Source organism: Rhinoderma darwinii, chromosome 6 (assembly GCF_050947455.1).
Source record: "Rhinoderma darwinii isolate aRhiDar2 chromosome 6, aRhiDar2.hap1, whole genome shotgun sequence".
NCBI lineage: Eukaryota > Metazoa > Chordata > Amphibia > Anura > Rhinodermatidae > Rhinoderma > Rhinoderma darwinii.
The window spans coordinates 17,880,489-17,896,840 of NC_134692.1; the positions used below are offsets into that span (position 1 = coordinate 17,880,489).

General features: G+C 45.7%; 1 protein-coding gene across 3 annotated transcripts in view; it reads left to right on the plus strand.

Annotated features, from left to right (window-relative positions):
* The first annotated feature begins 1,748 nt into the window (after positions 1-1,748).
* The window catches only part of KYNU (kynureninase), an 82,687-nt gene continuing 68,083 nt past the window's right edge, over positions 1,749-16,352 (plus strand). Inside the window, exons 1-3 of one of the 3 annotated variants that reach the window (XM_075829242.1) lie at positions 1,749-1,853; positions 11,602-11,795; positions 15,469-15,610. In XM_075829242.1, the coding sequence (XP_075685357.1) occupies positions 11,627-11,795; positions 15,469-15,610 (311 nt within the window). In that variant the 5' untranslated portion in view covers positions 1,749-1,853; positions 11,602-11,626. The remainder of the gene's footprint in view (positions 1,854-11,601; positions 11,796-15,468; positions 15,611-16,352) is intronic. The other 2 variants (XM_075829243.1, XM_075829244.1) reach the window with 2 other exon arrangements.

Genomic DNA, 16,352 nt, shown 5'->3' on the forward strand with positions numbered 1-16,352 from the left:
TACTATCTGCATTTACATAATGTACAGGGTGGAACGGGAAGCAGTACAATCTGTGCCTACATCATTTACAGGAAGACATAAGGAGGCAGTAATATCTGTGCCTACATAATTTACATGTAGTGACAGGGAGGCAGTATAATATATACTTACATCATTCACAGGAAGTGACGGTGAGGCAGTACTATCTATTATTTACATGGAGAGACAGCAAGACAGTGCTACCTATACCTACATCATTTACATGGATAGACAGGGAGACAGTTCTACCTATGCCTATATCATTTACAGGAAGAGATAAGGAGACAGTGCAATCTTTACCTACATCATTTACAAAGAGAGACAGGGTGGCAGTGCTTCTGTATCTGTAACTACATCATTTACAGGGGGAGATAAAGATATAATGCTACCTATACCTGCGTAATTTACCGGGCAAGATAAGGAGGTTATGCTACCTATGCCTACATCATTTACAGGAAAAGATATGTAGGTAATACTACCTATACATTCAACATTTGCAGGGAGAGATGAAGGGGCAGTTCTATCTGAACCTACATAATTTATAGAGAGAGACAGAGAGGTAGTACTATCTGTATCTACATAATTTACATGGAGAAACAGGGAGGCAGTACTATCTGTACCTACATCATTTACATGGAGAGACAGGGTGATAGTACTATCTGTATCTAAATAATATACATGGAGAGACAGTGAGGTAGTACTATCTGCACCTACATCATTTACATGGAGAGACAAGGAGGCAGTGCTATCTGTACCTACATCATTTACATGGAGAGACAGGGAGGCAGTACCATCTGAAGCAACATCAATTACAGGGAGTAGCAAGGTGGCAGTGCAAGGTAAGAGTACTTCCTGTGCCTACATTGTTTACAGGGAGAGAATGTGCATCTCTTTCTCTATAGATTTGGCCACCTTGTGTGAGATGGGTGCAAACTCCGGAAGTACAGTTAATTAGGACCTGTGGCGCCCCTTTTAGTAGTGACAGGTGATGCACCCTTTGCAACAGCACAGGTTGCAAACCCCCAAGGGCGGCTCTGCAGGAATGTAGTGTTATCTCAGTCTATATCATTATCTAAGCAAAAGTGCTTCCCTTAGCACCATCTTATTGCATTAAAACCTTGGCAAAGAGATGCTTGTCAACTTACTGTTAAATGGTATGCAGCATATTCTTACAAAAAGTGATCATGCAATGGAGGCAAAATTACTCTAGAAGGGGTAAATTATAACAGCAGAAGTTTGAGGTTTTTATTAATATCCAGCCATGTGGCGATATACAGCTAATGCATCGTCAGGGTTCAGATTAAAGAGGTTGCCTCACCCCCTTTGAGAATGGAGCCGGTGTGGCGATCAGTTAATCGCCACCTGTCCAGCCCTCGCCATCCCTTAGCAAATAACTTTTTGTTTTTCCCAGGGAAAACAGCCACCATCCAGTCATTTCCCCTACAGAGACTCCTGCGGGGGTTATGTTTTCTTACATGGCGGTGACTCAGATAAATAGGGTAAATGGACAGGGCTTGTCTGAATGAGACAGTCCCTTTAATAGTGACATTATTGTATGACGCCTCCTGGAGTTTTAATAGTAAGACACATATCTGTGTGTTATTCCCATAAAATGATTACTCTGCAAAAAAGTGTTTACAAACGCTCAGCTTTTCATGTTCCTCTATTTGCAGCCTGAGTAAAATAACCTTTGATACCATGCAGATATTTGCTGACCAGAGGGTGTGATTTTCAGAGTCATAGCTGCAAAGATTGTACCAGTGCAAATCATCAGGACAGGAAGAAATACATTGTGATCTTTGTTACTCTTCAGCTTTTGATACACCAATAGTGAGGTACGTCCAGAATGACATTATCCACTGTATGTATGAATAAGCTAACTATATACACACTTCATTGTAAGTATATATGTATGTATGGTATGTATCCAGTGTCAGGGTAGAGAGTTCTTCTAAACAGATTTCTACCTTATTATGTAGGACATTAATGTAACTGAGGACCAGGTAGAAAGCTTATGTTAAGCTCGATACTAATATCAAGGTATTTATAATTATGTATCAGAGATCTTGTGTAGGATTTCATTACAGAAGTCAAAAGTTGGACCTTGTGTCGCTGGTTTCTTGCACCGTGCTGCAACTTTTTTTTTACTTTTATAGTGATGATTTACATTTGATGATCCTACACATATGTATTAAGGTATTGCATACATTGCTATTTCTATATATACACAATATGTATATACATACATACACACACACACACACACACACACACACACACACACACACACACACACACACACACACACACACAGTTCCCTCTGCTGACAAGCTTTATGGAGATGCTGATGTCATTTTCCAGCAGGACTTGGCACCTGCCCACACTGCCAAACGTACCAACACCTGGTGTAATAACCACAGTATCGCTGCGCCTGATTGGCCAGCAAACTCGTCTGACCTAAATCCCATAGAGAATCTACCGGGTATTGTCAAGAGGAAGATGAGAGACCAGACCCAACAATGCAGACAAGCTGAAGGCTGCTATCAAAGCAACCTGGGCCTCCATAACACCTCAGCAGTGTCACAGGCTGATCACCTCTATGCCACGCCGCATTGATAACACCTCAGCAGTGCCACAGGCTGATCACCTCTATGCCACGCCGCATTGATAACACCTCAGCAGTGCCACAGGCTGATCACCTCCATGCCACGCCGCATTGATAACACCTCAGCAGTGCCACAGGATGATCACCTCTATGCCACGCCGCATTGATAACACCTCAGCAGTGCCACATGCTGATCGCCTCCATGCCACACCGCATTGATAATACCTCAGCAGTGCCACAGGCTGATCACCTCTATGCCACGCCGCATTGATAACACCTCAGCAGTGCCACAGGCTGATCACCTCCATGCCACGCCGCATTGATAACACCTCAGCAGTGCCACAGGCTGATCGCCTCCATGCCACGCCGCATTGATAACACCTCAGCAGTGCCACAGGCTGATCACCTCCATGCCACGAAGCATTGATGTAGTAATTCATGCAGAAGGAGCCCCGACCAAGTATTGAGCGCATATACTGTACATACTTTTCAGTAGGCCAACATTTCAGTATTAAAAATTTTTGAAATTGGGCTTAAATAATATTCTAATTTTCTGAGATACTAAATTTTGGGTTTTCATTAACGCCTCTTGCACACGACCGTTGTGCCACTCTGGCCGTTTTTAACGGCATCCGAGTGGCACCCGATCATCTTCATAGACCCATTTCACTTTGACGGGTGAATCGGGTCCGTGAAAAATGGTCCGAGTCTCAGATCCGAGGAAAGATAGAACATGTCCTATCTTTCCTCGGATCACTGACGGGACTCGGACGGCGCACTTGGTCGTGTGCATGAGGCGTAACTATTACCATAATCATCAACATTAAAAGAAAAAAATGCTGGAAATAGATCACTCTGTGTGTAATGAATCTATAGAATATATGAGAGACACTTTTTGAATTGAATTACTGAAATAAATAAACTTTTTGATGATATTCTAATTCATTGAGCAGGACTAGTATGTGTGTGTGTGTGTGTGTGTGTGTGTGTGTGTGTGTGTGTGTGTGTGTGTGTGTGTGTGTGTGTGAATGTGTTGATTTTTTGTTTCATCCCTCCTCTTTTTCCCATCCCTTGGTTGAGCTTGATGGACATATGTCTTTTTTCAACCGTACTATGTAAATATAAATATATATATATATATATATATATATATATATATATATACACACACACACACACACACACAAACATATATATATTTATACACATGTAGCCGTCTTTATCTTGACTTTTAATGCATTAAATACACAGTTGAAAGATCCCTTAGGCTTCGTTCACATCTGCTTTGGGGTCCCTTTCTGACGTTCCATCGGAGGTTTCCGTCAGAACGGGACCCTGAGCAGACTCAAACTCACACCGACGGAAACCAGAGGTTTCCGTTTCCATCACCATTGATTTCAATGGTGACGGAGCCGCCTGTGGTTTCCGTTTGTCTCTGTTGTGCACCAGACCCGTCGTTTTGCCGGAAGCAATAGCGTAGTCGACTACGCTATTGCTTCTCTATTGCTTCCGGCAAAACGACGGGTGCGGAGCACAACAGACACAAACGGAAACCACAGGCACCGGCTCCGTCACCATTGAAATGAATGGGGATGTAAACGGGAACCTCTGATTTCCGTCGGTGTGAGTTTGTGTCTTTTCAGGGTCCCGTTCTGACGGAAACCTCAGATGGAACGTCAGAACGGGACCACAACGCAGATGTGAACAAAGCCTTATCTCGACTTTTTCAATGGCTTTTGTTGTGTGATATCACGCTGCAGCAAGTTCTCAGAGTCAAGATGGCTACATCCGTATACACACCCACGCGCACACACATAAAAAAAAAATATATATATATATATATACATAGACACAAATAGAATTGCCCCTTCTTTGACCAGGGAAGATCAGGTAATAGAGGGTAGTCAAATTAATTGGCACTTACAAGTCAGGAAAAAAAAAAAAAAAGAGTCTGACACAAATTTGCTGGTGTGGGAATATGTTTGTCATAGACACAACAATACCTAGCTGCAACAATGTTGAAACCATACTGTAAGGCCTAATTCAGACCACCATAGTATACGTCCCTGTGACGGGCGTTAAAACAACGGCCGTCACACGGACGCAGGTATTTCAATGGGGCCGTTCACACGGCCGTTGTTTCAACGGACTGTGTGAAGGGTCCGTTGAAAAATATATGTGCTATTTTCTTCCGTTTTCACGGATCTCTTGATAGACTCAAGTCTATGAGGATCCCTGAAAACAAGACTCGCACGGTCGCAACGGGTATGTGAAAAACAGCCGTTTTTCACATTCGAGTTTGCACTCGTTCGTTTGAATCTGGCCTAACAATGAAAAAAAGGAGCACACCAGCTTGACACACATAAAAACTTATAGTTGTATAGTTACTAACCAACTAATTGATTCAATATTACATCATTATTATTTATTTTCTTAATTAGCATTAAATAGTTCAATTCTAACAGCTGATTGGTTGGTGTGATTAAAGGGGTTGTCCTAATGTGACAACCCCTTTTTGAATGGAAGCTGTCTCTGGTTCTATAACCCCTAACTATCAGGAGGATACGGTGGGAAACCAATTTTGACTAGATATTTCCCTTAGTGGGATTGGGCCCTAACTTTGTGAAATGGGTGCAGTTGCTGTATGTGGCCCCTACAGCCCGAATCCGGGTGAATGGAGCACTGTCTGGAAAGTTTTCGCTGGCTAGGGGAACGCGCCAGGGGTGCCCACTGTCACCTTTGCTGTTTGCTCTGGCGGTGGAACCGTTAGCTTGTCTCATACGACAAGAGGAGTGCATACGAGCCCTGCAATATGGGGAATTGGAGGAAAAGATCTCTCTATATGCGGATGATATTTTGATATACCTGACAGACACTGAGAACACTCTGGCGGTGGTACTGGACACAATCACTAGATTTGGCGTATTTTCAGGATTAAATATTAACTGGAACAAGTCAGCTCTTATGCCACTTGACCCGGTCAATATTGTGGACAATGGAGTGGGACCCCGTGTTCCAGTAGTATCAGAGTTTACATACTTGGGGGTTAAGGTGACGTCTCGGGTTAACGACTATATGACCTTAAATGTTTTGCCACTGTTGTCCAAGGTTAAAGATAAGGTGGAGACCTGGAATAGGCTCCCTCTCTCTGTTTTGGGGAGGACCAACTTAATCAAGATGATTCTTATGCCCCAGGTACTGTACATTCTCCATAATTCCCCGGTATGGATACCCAGGGCCGCCATCAGGAATTTCAGGGCCCCCTACAGCTAAATTTTCTGGGCCCCCCTACCGTGGCACCGCCTGTTAACGGTACTCCGTCCAGAACTATATCATGGTACCCAGGGCCGCCATCAGGGGGGGTATTAGGGGTACTGATGTGAGAGGCCCGGCCAAACCTAATTGAAAGGGGGGCCCGGCAAACTGCCGCGACTTGCCTTTGGTAGAAAAAAAACAGGCCCCTGCAATGGGGCCCATTTTTTTCACCAAAAGAATGTCGTGAGCTGCGGGCCCCCCTTTCAATTAGGTTTGGCCGGGCCTCTCACATCAGTACCCCTAATACCCCCCCTGATGGCGGCCCTGGGTAGCATGGGGGTCGTCATGGGGGCCGTCAAAGACCGCCGCTCGTGCGACCGATCGCGTGCACCCGCAAACTCCCGCGCATGCGCACCCGCGACCGCCTGGAACCGCGCACCGAATTTTGAGGCAGATTTTGACCTGCCCACACTATCTTGCCGCGTTTCTTGCCCACGGCGATTGAGGACAGCAGACAAAAAACGCAGGGAAAAATGCATTTTCTGCCTCCCATTGATTTCGATGGCAGGTCAGAGGCGGAACCGCGGCAAGAAAGGACGTGCTGCTTTTTCTTTTTTCCGCGACTGGCTCCCATTGATTTAAGATTAAATCAATGGGAGGCGGTTTTGGAAGTTGTTTGGTGCTGATTCTGACGCAGTGTCCGAGTCAATATCAAGGGCCAAAAACTCTGTGAACTGGGCCTTATTGTTAGGGCTTATTCAGATGAACGTGTAATACATCCGTGCAACGTGCGTGATTTTCACGCGCCTCGCACGGACCTATGTTACTCTATGGGGTCGTGCAGACTGTCAGTGATTTTCACGCAGCGTGTGTCCGTGTGTCCGCTGCGTAAAACTCACGACATGTCCTATATTTGTGCATTGTTCGAGCATCACGCACCCATTCAAGTCAATGGGTGCGTGAAAATCACGCCCAGCACTTCCACAGCCGTATAAACTATGAATGAAAACAGAAATGCACCACGTGCTACAAACATACAAACAGAGTGTCATAATGATGGCGGCTGCGCGAAAATCACGCAGCCGCGCATCATACGCTGCTGACACACGGAGCTGTTATGGACCTTTTGCATGCGCAAAAGGCCACGTTTTTGCGCGCGCAAATAGCACACGCTTGTGTGAATCCGGCCTTAGGGTAGGAACACACTAGGCATGAACGCTGCGGATTTTATGCAGCAGATTTTATTGTGGATAATCCGCAGCGTATTAGTCGCAGCAGAGTGGATGAGATGTGAACAAATCTCATCCACACGCTGCAAAAAAAATGGACCTGCCGTGTGGCTTTTGGCTTTTTAAGCCGCAGCATGTCAATGTATTCTGTGGAATCGCCGCTCCTCTGTTGCGGAAATCCTGCGGTTCTGCCGCAAAAATCACAAATGAGAAAAAATAAAAAGGCACTTTTTTAAATTTATAAAAAAGTTTAGACTTGCCCCGGCAGTAGTCCTGGTGACGCGATCCTCTATTCTTAGTGCAGCTCGGCCTCCTGTCATGACGTTTCATCCCATGTGACCGCTGCAGCGGTCACATGGTCTACAGCGTCATCCCAGGAGGCGGGGCTACGTTCAGGAGAGATGCGTCGCCAGGACTACGGCCGGGGCAAGTCTAAACTTTTTTTTCCCTGCAGGATTCCCGCAGCGGACACGCCTCCCGAAACCTGCGCCACTATTTGGTGCGGTTTTGCTGGCAGAATTCCCTGCGGCTACCGGGGCGGATAAGCTGTGTAGTTTTACTCAGCATATCCGCCTAGTGTGTCCCTTATGTTTTCGCTCCTGGAGCTGCTGCCGGTCTCTAAATAGGCAGTTGGTCCAGTAGAATTTGGAATTATTTTTTTTTGTGAACCAGCTTAAAAAAATACAAAACTTTTGTGTTCGGGCCTATTCACATAACCGTTCGCTTCCGTTCCGGGGTTCCGTCTGAGGTTTCTGTCAGGTGAACCCCGCAACGGAAAGTGAAAGTGACAGCACAGCTTCCGTTTCCATCACCATTAGCGCAGTCGACTACGCTATTGATTCCGTCCGAAAACCAGCCAGAATGGTGACGAACGGAAACCATTAGCGATGTTTCCGTCACCATTGAGATCAATGGTGACTGAAACGGAAGCTGTGCTGTCACTTTCCGTTGCGGGGTTCACCCGACGGAAACCTCAGACGGAACCCCGGAATGGAAGCAAACGGTGATGTGAACAGGCCCTAACACAAAAGTTTTGTATTTTTTTAAGCTGGTTCACAAAAAAAAATAATTCCAAATTCTACTGGACCAACTGCCTATTTAAAGACCGGCAGCAGCTCCAGGAGCGACATCATAAGGGACACACTAGGCGGATATGCTGAGTAAAACTACACAGCTTATCCGCCCAGGCAGCCGCAGGGAATTCTGCCAGCAAAACCGCACCAAATAGTGGCGCAGGTTTCGTGAGGCGTGTCCGCTGCGGGAATCCTGCAGGGAAAAAAAAGTTTAGACTTGCCCCGGCCGTAGTCCTGGCGACGCATCTCTCCTGAACGTAGCCCCGCCTCCTGGGATGACGCTGTAGACCATGTGACCGCTGCAGCAGTCACATGGGATGAAACGTCATGACAGGTGGCGGGGCTGCGCTAAGAATAGAGGATCGCGTCACCAGGGCTACGGCCGGGGTAAGTCTAAACTTTATCAATTTAAAAAAGTACCTTCTTTTTTTTTCTCATTTGTGATTTTTGCGGCAGAACCGCAGCATTTCCGCAACAGAGGAGCAGCGATTCCACAGAATACATTGACATGCTGCTGCTTAAAAAGCCAAAAGCCACACGGCAGGTCCATTTTTTTTTGCAGCGTGTGGATGAGATTTGTTCAAATCTCATCCACTCTGCTGCGTCTGTAATACGCTGCGGATTTTCCACAATAAAATGTGTTGCATAAAATCCGCAGCGTTCATGCCGAGTGTGTTCCTACCCTAAGGCCGGATTCACACAAGCGTGTGCTTTTTGCGCGCGCAAAAAACGTGGCATTTTGCGCATGCAAAAGGTCCATAACCGCTCCGTGTGTCAGCAGCGTATGATGCGCGGTTGCGTGATTTTCGCGCAGCCGCCATCATTATGACACTCTGTTTGTATGTTTGTAGCACGTGGTGCTTTTCTGTATTCATTCATAGTTTATACTGCTGCGGAAGTGTTGGGCGTGATTTTCACGCACCCATTGACTTCAATGGGTGCGTGATGCGCGAACAATGCACAAATATAGGACATGTCGTGAGTTTTACGCAGCGGACACACGGACACACGCTGCGTGAAAATCACTGACAGTCTGAACGGCCCCATAGAGTAACATAGGTCCGTGCGAGGCGCGTGAAAATCACTGACAGTCTGCACGGCCCCATAGAGTAACATAGGTCCGTGCGAGGCGCGTGAAAATCACGCGCGTTGCGGAAAAAAGAAAAATCAGCACGTCCTTTCTCGCCGCGGTTCCGCCTCTGACCTCCCATCGAAATCAATGGGAGGCAGAAAATGCATTTTTCGCGGCGTTTTTTGCCTGCTGTCCTCAATCGCAGCGGGCAAAAAACGCAGCAAAAAAACGCGGCAAGATAGTGTGGGCAGGTCAAAATCTGCCTCAAAATTCTTTAAGGAATTTTGAGGCAGATTTTTTTTCTGCCTGCAAAATACTTTGTGTGAACAGGGCCATACATAAACAGCACTTTGACACACTTTACTCACCGTGTCAGAAGAGCTGCTGCTCCCACTCCAGTCCTCTTCAGGCGAGGTCCTTCAGGCGAGGTCTTCCAGGCGAGGTCTTCGGTCCAGACGTCCAGTCCTTCACCTCCAGCCAGGCTCCAGGTAAGTTGGGTCCATGTGTGTCCGCGGGTGCGCGCGCTTCGTTCGCGGGTGCGCGCACGCTGCGTTCACGGGTGCGCGCTCGGTCGATCGCAAGTGCGCGCGCGTGCTGTCGAGGCTGCGAGCGTGCGTGCTGTTGCTTCTGCGGGCGCCCGTGCTGTCGCGGTTGCGCGCTTTTGCCGGGTGCGTGCTCGGACGGTCGCGAGTTTGCGGGTGCGGGTCGGCGGTGTTTGACGACCCCCATGAGAGGGGGGGCCCACAGCTCACGACATTCATTTGGTGAAAAAAATGTTTTTTTTCTACCAAAGACAAGTCGCAGCAGTGGCCGGGCCCCCCTTTCAATTAGGTTTGGCCGGGCCCCTCACACCACTACCCCTAATACCCCCCTGATGGCGGCCCTGTGGATACCCAAACATTGGTTTAGACTAATGCATAATCTCTTTCGGGATGTGGTCTGGAAAAAAGGGGTTCCAAGAATAAAATTGGAGAAATTACAATTGCCAAAAGATGAAGGGGGTGTTGCTCTGCCGAATGCCTGGATATACTACCTGGCTGCTCAGAGCCAACATTTTAAAGGATGGGAGGACACAGAGAACTGGGGATCTAGTGCACGTTTATTGTCGTACATGGGGAGAGGACTTAACCCGCTGGAGGGCCTGGAAGCGCATACCTATAAGAGATTGGCGAGTACTAAACCAGCATTGCTCCTGATACATAAAGTCTGGTGGCAATGCAAACAGATTTTAAACATAGGAATGTGCACTAAATATACACCCATATGGCATAATCCGGTTCTATGGGAAATGTGTCAATTGGAGGGCATGCAAAAATGGGAAATGGCAGGGGTTATGCGTCTACATCACCTGTATGATGATACCGTACTACGGTCCTTCCAGCAGTTGAAAGACCAATTCCAACTGGAACACAGTATGTTCTATCAATATTTACAGATACGTCATGCCCTACAGGCGCAGGCGACTGTGGTGGACCTGACGGTATGTGCTCTATGGGTCCTAGACTATGTAGTTAGGGCGGACACGTCTAAAGGTCTGATCTCGATGGCTTATAAGAGCTTGTTATCCAAACACCTGGGAGATCCGATGGAGCTGGTGAGAGTGAAATGGGAACGGGATATTGGTTCCTTGCCCAAAGAGGAGTGGGAGGAGATATTAGCGTCATCATGCCATCTTTCTCTCAGTCTGGCGCAGAGGAGATCACAACTCTTCTTGAGAAGAAATTTGATAAGCAGTGGGGAAGATGGTTGGCCTGTCCTGGGGTGGTGTCTTCTGAACTGAGCAGAATACGGACGCAAGTCCTCTAAGGGACCAATTGTAGTCACTTTAGGAGCAGATGGAGGGGAGGTAGTGAGGGATCATGCTCATGGAATTGTTTTTCTTTTCTGTATCAAGTGTAACTGTTAGAGATACTGATGGGGGCTGTGCAGGGGTGGGGGGGAAGCAATGTTGGGGTTTTTTATGTCATGCGGGAACTGTTGTATATGATGCTGCTACAAATGTTGTATGACTGTCAATGTCTTATTGTTCTTGTTAATAAAATTGGATTGATTTAAAAAAAAAAAGATATTTCCTTTAGAAAACGTAGCATCGCATGGCGGCCATTCAAATAAATGTACGTTTATGTAATGCGTGGACGAGTGAGGTTCGCCAGAGTGACACGTGCATTTTGGCACATAGAGGCGTGTCCCTAGTGAAAAAAAAAACCCTCTATGAACCCCATTTTCCCAAGTAGGGCATATGACAACCCTTTTAAATAAATTTGTTATATATACATGTTTATTATGCTGAGAGAGTACGTTAGTTGTATATGATATATTGAGTGCAATGTGGGTATTTCTGTATTTCAGGTTCAGACTTGTCCCTTCCATCATAATGAATATGTCGAATCATATGTCACCTGTAACAAGTTTAGAAAGCATAGCGTCTCAGCTGGGATGCAGTGTGCTGGATGAGGACCTCGCTCTCTACTTAGACAATGAAGATGAATTGAGGCATCTCAGACAATGTTTTCACGTTCCAAAGATTAAGGATTTGCCAACAAGTAAGACACATTATTAAGTTATTGGAGCTTTTGGCTTTGATTCTGCATATTTTTATTAACAGAGTAAAATGTAATCAGAAATAGAAACCTCCAGACAAAAATATATTTTAGCTAAACGGAGTGGAGCTAGGCCAAGAGGTAAAAAGGGCAAACGTTCCTTGACCACCAAGACAGGGGTCAATATAATGAAGTAAGCAGGGCCGGCTCCAGGTTTATGTGGGCCCTTGGGCAACACAGACTTAGTGGGCCCCTTTGCGGGGGAACTCACGGCGGCAGGAAAATGGAAGTTTGTGCTCCCATATAGAAGTTAGTCCCTGTTTATGCCCCCATAGAGAAGTTAAGCCCCCAGTTTTTGCCTCCATATATACAGCACCCTTAGAAGATAGTGCCACAGTGCCCTCTGTAGATAGGGACAGTTCGCTCTATAGATAGTGCCACACACCCTCTGCAGATCGTGCCACAGTGCCCTCTGCAGATCGTGCCACACACAACCCCCTGTAGATAGCACCATTGGGGCTTCCTCTAGAAGTGGAATCCTCAGCCAGAGCGTTGCGGACGCTCTGGCCTGGGGATTCTCTCCTGGAGGAGCCTCTGACTTCACTGTCCATATATGGACAGTGATGTCAGGGGCTCCCTCTAGGAGCGGAATCCCCGGTCAGAGTGTCGGTAACGCTTTAGCCAGGGATTCTGCTCCAGGAGGAGCCTCTGACGTCACTGTCAATATATGGATAGTGACGGCAGGGGCACCTCCAGGAACGGAATCCCCGGCAACACTCTAGCCGGAGACTCCGGTCCCAGAGGAGCCCCCGACATCCCTGTCCATATATGGACAGTGACATCAGGGGCTCCTTCTAGGAGTGGAATCTTCGGCTAGAGGGTCGGCAACGCTCTGAGGGGATTCCACTCATAGACGGCAGTGTAAAGCATCCTGCGGCCGAGTTGGTCCCCCCAAGTGTAGTGGGCCCCAGCACTTGCCTAGGTTCGCTGGGTGGTACCTGGCTCATCCTTACTTCCAGGGCCCTGGAAGTAAGGATGAGCCAGGTACCAACTTAAAGGCTATGTGAACCTTTATATGCTATAGAAACTTGTTTTGTATTGCTCCAATGCGTTTAAATAAGAAAATTAAGCAAAAATATCCTACTGTTTTATGTGTGTAGATCCTATGTGTCTCTGAAGTTACAGACTACAAACGAACTCTGTGTGGTCTGATCTATCGACCCTCTTTTCTTGATAACCCTTAGGCCTCATGCACACGACCGTAGCCATGTGCACGGCCGTGATTTTCGGGTCGGCCGGCAGCGGACTGTCAGCCGCGAGCCGCCTGCAAATCACGGGCCGTGCACATGGCCGCTGCCATTATTTTCAATGAGCCCGGACCGCAGAACACGGCCGTAATAAGACATGTCCGTTCTTTCTGCTGTGTGGGCTCCCGGGCTATGCACGGACCGTAAAAACTACGGTTGTGTGCATGGCCCCATAGAAATGAATGGGGCTGCAATTCTCCCGTGGATTTTCGGGGGAATTGCGGCCGCAAAAGCATGTTCGTGTGCATGAGGCCTTAGACAGTAGAAGAGGTTATATCTGGGTTGTGACTAGGTTCCACTTTTGGTGTTCCACACATGGGTTCAATTCTTATTTATAATCTACAGTTGTAAGAAGATACAATAAAGATAAAGTTGTGTAGGGTGCAGGCCATTAATATAGGCATTTGATTACATTTTTGGAGTTTGCTGAGTATAAAATTCATATGTGATGAATACTGCTTTAATGTGATTATTATCCTTTTCTAAGTGTAAGGGTATGTTCACACGGCTTATTTACGGACGTAATTCGGGCGTTTTCCGACTCGATTTACGTCCGAAAATGCTGCTCGATAGCGTCGGCAAACATCTGCCCATTGAAAGCAATGGGTTTTACGTTGGTCTGTTCCCACGAGATGTAAATTTACGCGTCGCTGTCAAAAGACGGCGCATAAATAGACGCCCGCGTCAAAGAAGTGCCTGTCACTTCTTCAGATGTAAATGGAGCAGTTTTCCATTGACTCCATGGAAAAATAGCTCCATTTACGTCCATAATTGACGCAGCGAAAAAGCGTCTCAACATGCCATTACGCCTGAAATTACGGAGCTGTTTTCTCCTGAAAACAGCCCCGTAATTTCAGCCGTAACGGACGCTGCCGTGTGAACATACCCTTAGTGTACTATTACATGGCCCGACATGGGCCGTGTAAACGAGCACCGATCAACGAGAGAGCTCGTTGATTGTCGCTCCTTTGCTCCTTTCACACTGAGCAATGACTGGAAATTTATAGAGACGAGCGATCGTATACATTTTCATCATGTCGGTACCACATCTCCCTGACTACACAGCGAGATGTGCTGCCGACAACGATGATTTTTAATTCTGCATAAAAAAACAGATCAGCCGATGATCGAGCGTTTGCTCGTTCATCGGCTGATCGTTGCCCTGATTACACAGGGCAATGATCATGAACAAGCGTTCTGATGAACGCTCGGTTGCCCGATCATTGGCCCATGTAATAGGGCCTTAAGGCTATGTTCACATACAGCAGATTTGTTGCAGAAATTTCTGCAACTGAAACATCCATTCCATACATCTGAATGGTGTTGTTTCTGCAACATGCACATGGATTTCTACAAGCCCGACTTATATAAATGGGACTGTCACTGAAATTTTTACAACAAATCTCCTCATGTGCATCCACTCGTGTTTTTGTTGTGGTTTTTGCCTCAATCATAGCAAAACGGTTGTGTTTTTTACAAAAATGGTTTTGCTGCGATTCAGAAAATTACAAAAACTGCAACAAAAAATGACTCCTGTAAATAGACCCTAAGGGCATGGTCACACGTGGCGTATGTCTGCAGACACTATCCGCATCAATGCCGCACATAATCCGCGTTGCAGATTCCTTTGCGCCTTTGCCTAAAATGTGCAGTAAATTGCTGCGGATTAGTCGTTGCGGATTCAGGTAAAGAGTACATCCTGCTCTCTTTTAAAACATTCCATCTCAGTCTGGCTATAGACCTCGAAACACATAGGTCCAGCCAGAATGATGAAATATCCTGTTCGTAAAAGCAATCCGCAACGCAACACTCATAACATCTGCGGATTTCATTGCGTAATTTTGCAACTCCATTGAAGTCAAAGGAGAAATTACGCCACAAGTACGCAACAGTGTATGCTGCAGACACCAAATTCCGCACTGCAGCCCATGGTTCGCAGCGGAGTTGTCCTCAACGTCTGCACGAAGATAAATAAAAAGGTTTGGAAACCAATGGACAGACTGTCTGCTGCGGATTTCCAGTGCGGACTGTCCGCAGCGGAATTCCACAGCAATTCCGCAACATGTGAACATGCCCTAATAAGGTAGGGTCATGCCAGAATTATAAATGAACAATTAAGTCTTAAAAAGATACACCAGCATTAGCTAATCTTCTTGCTGATGGTTTCCTTGTAGCAACAGAGTGTTGTCTCCACAGCACAAAGTAAAAAATAGGCTGAAAACAATTCAAGTAGCAGTAGAGGTAAAAAAATAGATACAAAAAGAGATAGTAGATTTATCATTTGATGACTAATGGGCTAATGTAAGCCATAGGTAAAGATACATTACGATAATACAGTTTGAGCCGTTATTACTGTGTGTTTATTTTAGGTCTATATACATTTATTCCAGCAGATAAATCTCTTGTTAATGAAGAAGAGGAATGTGTATATTTTTGCGGGAATTCTCTTGGACTTTTACCAAAAAATGTTAAAATCTATCTGGATGAAGAGCTGGACAAGTGGGCAAAAGTGTATGTATGGATTATTTTTTATTGTTATTATTTTTAAGTAAAGCAAAGATTACTGTAAACCCTTTTACAAAAAAATGGCCATATTTATAGGATCGCAGTCTCTTGAATTTAGGCACCATGGAGTAAAAATTTGGGGTGAATGTTGCAGTTTATTTATTTATGTGATGTATGGATTGCATTTACGATTTATTGTGTCAGAACCTCGGACCTCCAGGGAGTCCTCAAGTTAGCCCCTTGAGACCCTGATTTTTAAGCCGTATACTCTGGATATTTATGGCCTACTGTATATGAACTAAAAAAATCACACCATGTACAGATATAGCAGAGCAGAGTTTGACATTTGGATGATACGTTGACATTGCTTTTACATAGGTCAGAATGTGAACGTACTACATTATCCTAACATATAGTGAACATGATGCACGTATGATGCAACCTCAAAGGGTTAATTTATTTTGGCTCCATCTATATATTACACGTACAGCCATAAAACATGCCTTCCACTTTGATCTTTTGAATGGATATCAGTCACAGGTGTAGTATAGTAAGTGCCAATATTCGGAAACATGTTAACAGTCCTCTTGATGGTGCTGTAAATTGAAACGCTGCACTACCAAGTGGCCACAAAAGAAAAAAAAATGTTTTTGTAGGAATAACTTTGTTATTGAATTACTACCACATGACTTTTCAGTTGTCCCCAGAAAAGCTGGTATCTGTTTGTACATATTTTTCCCAAAAATTT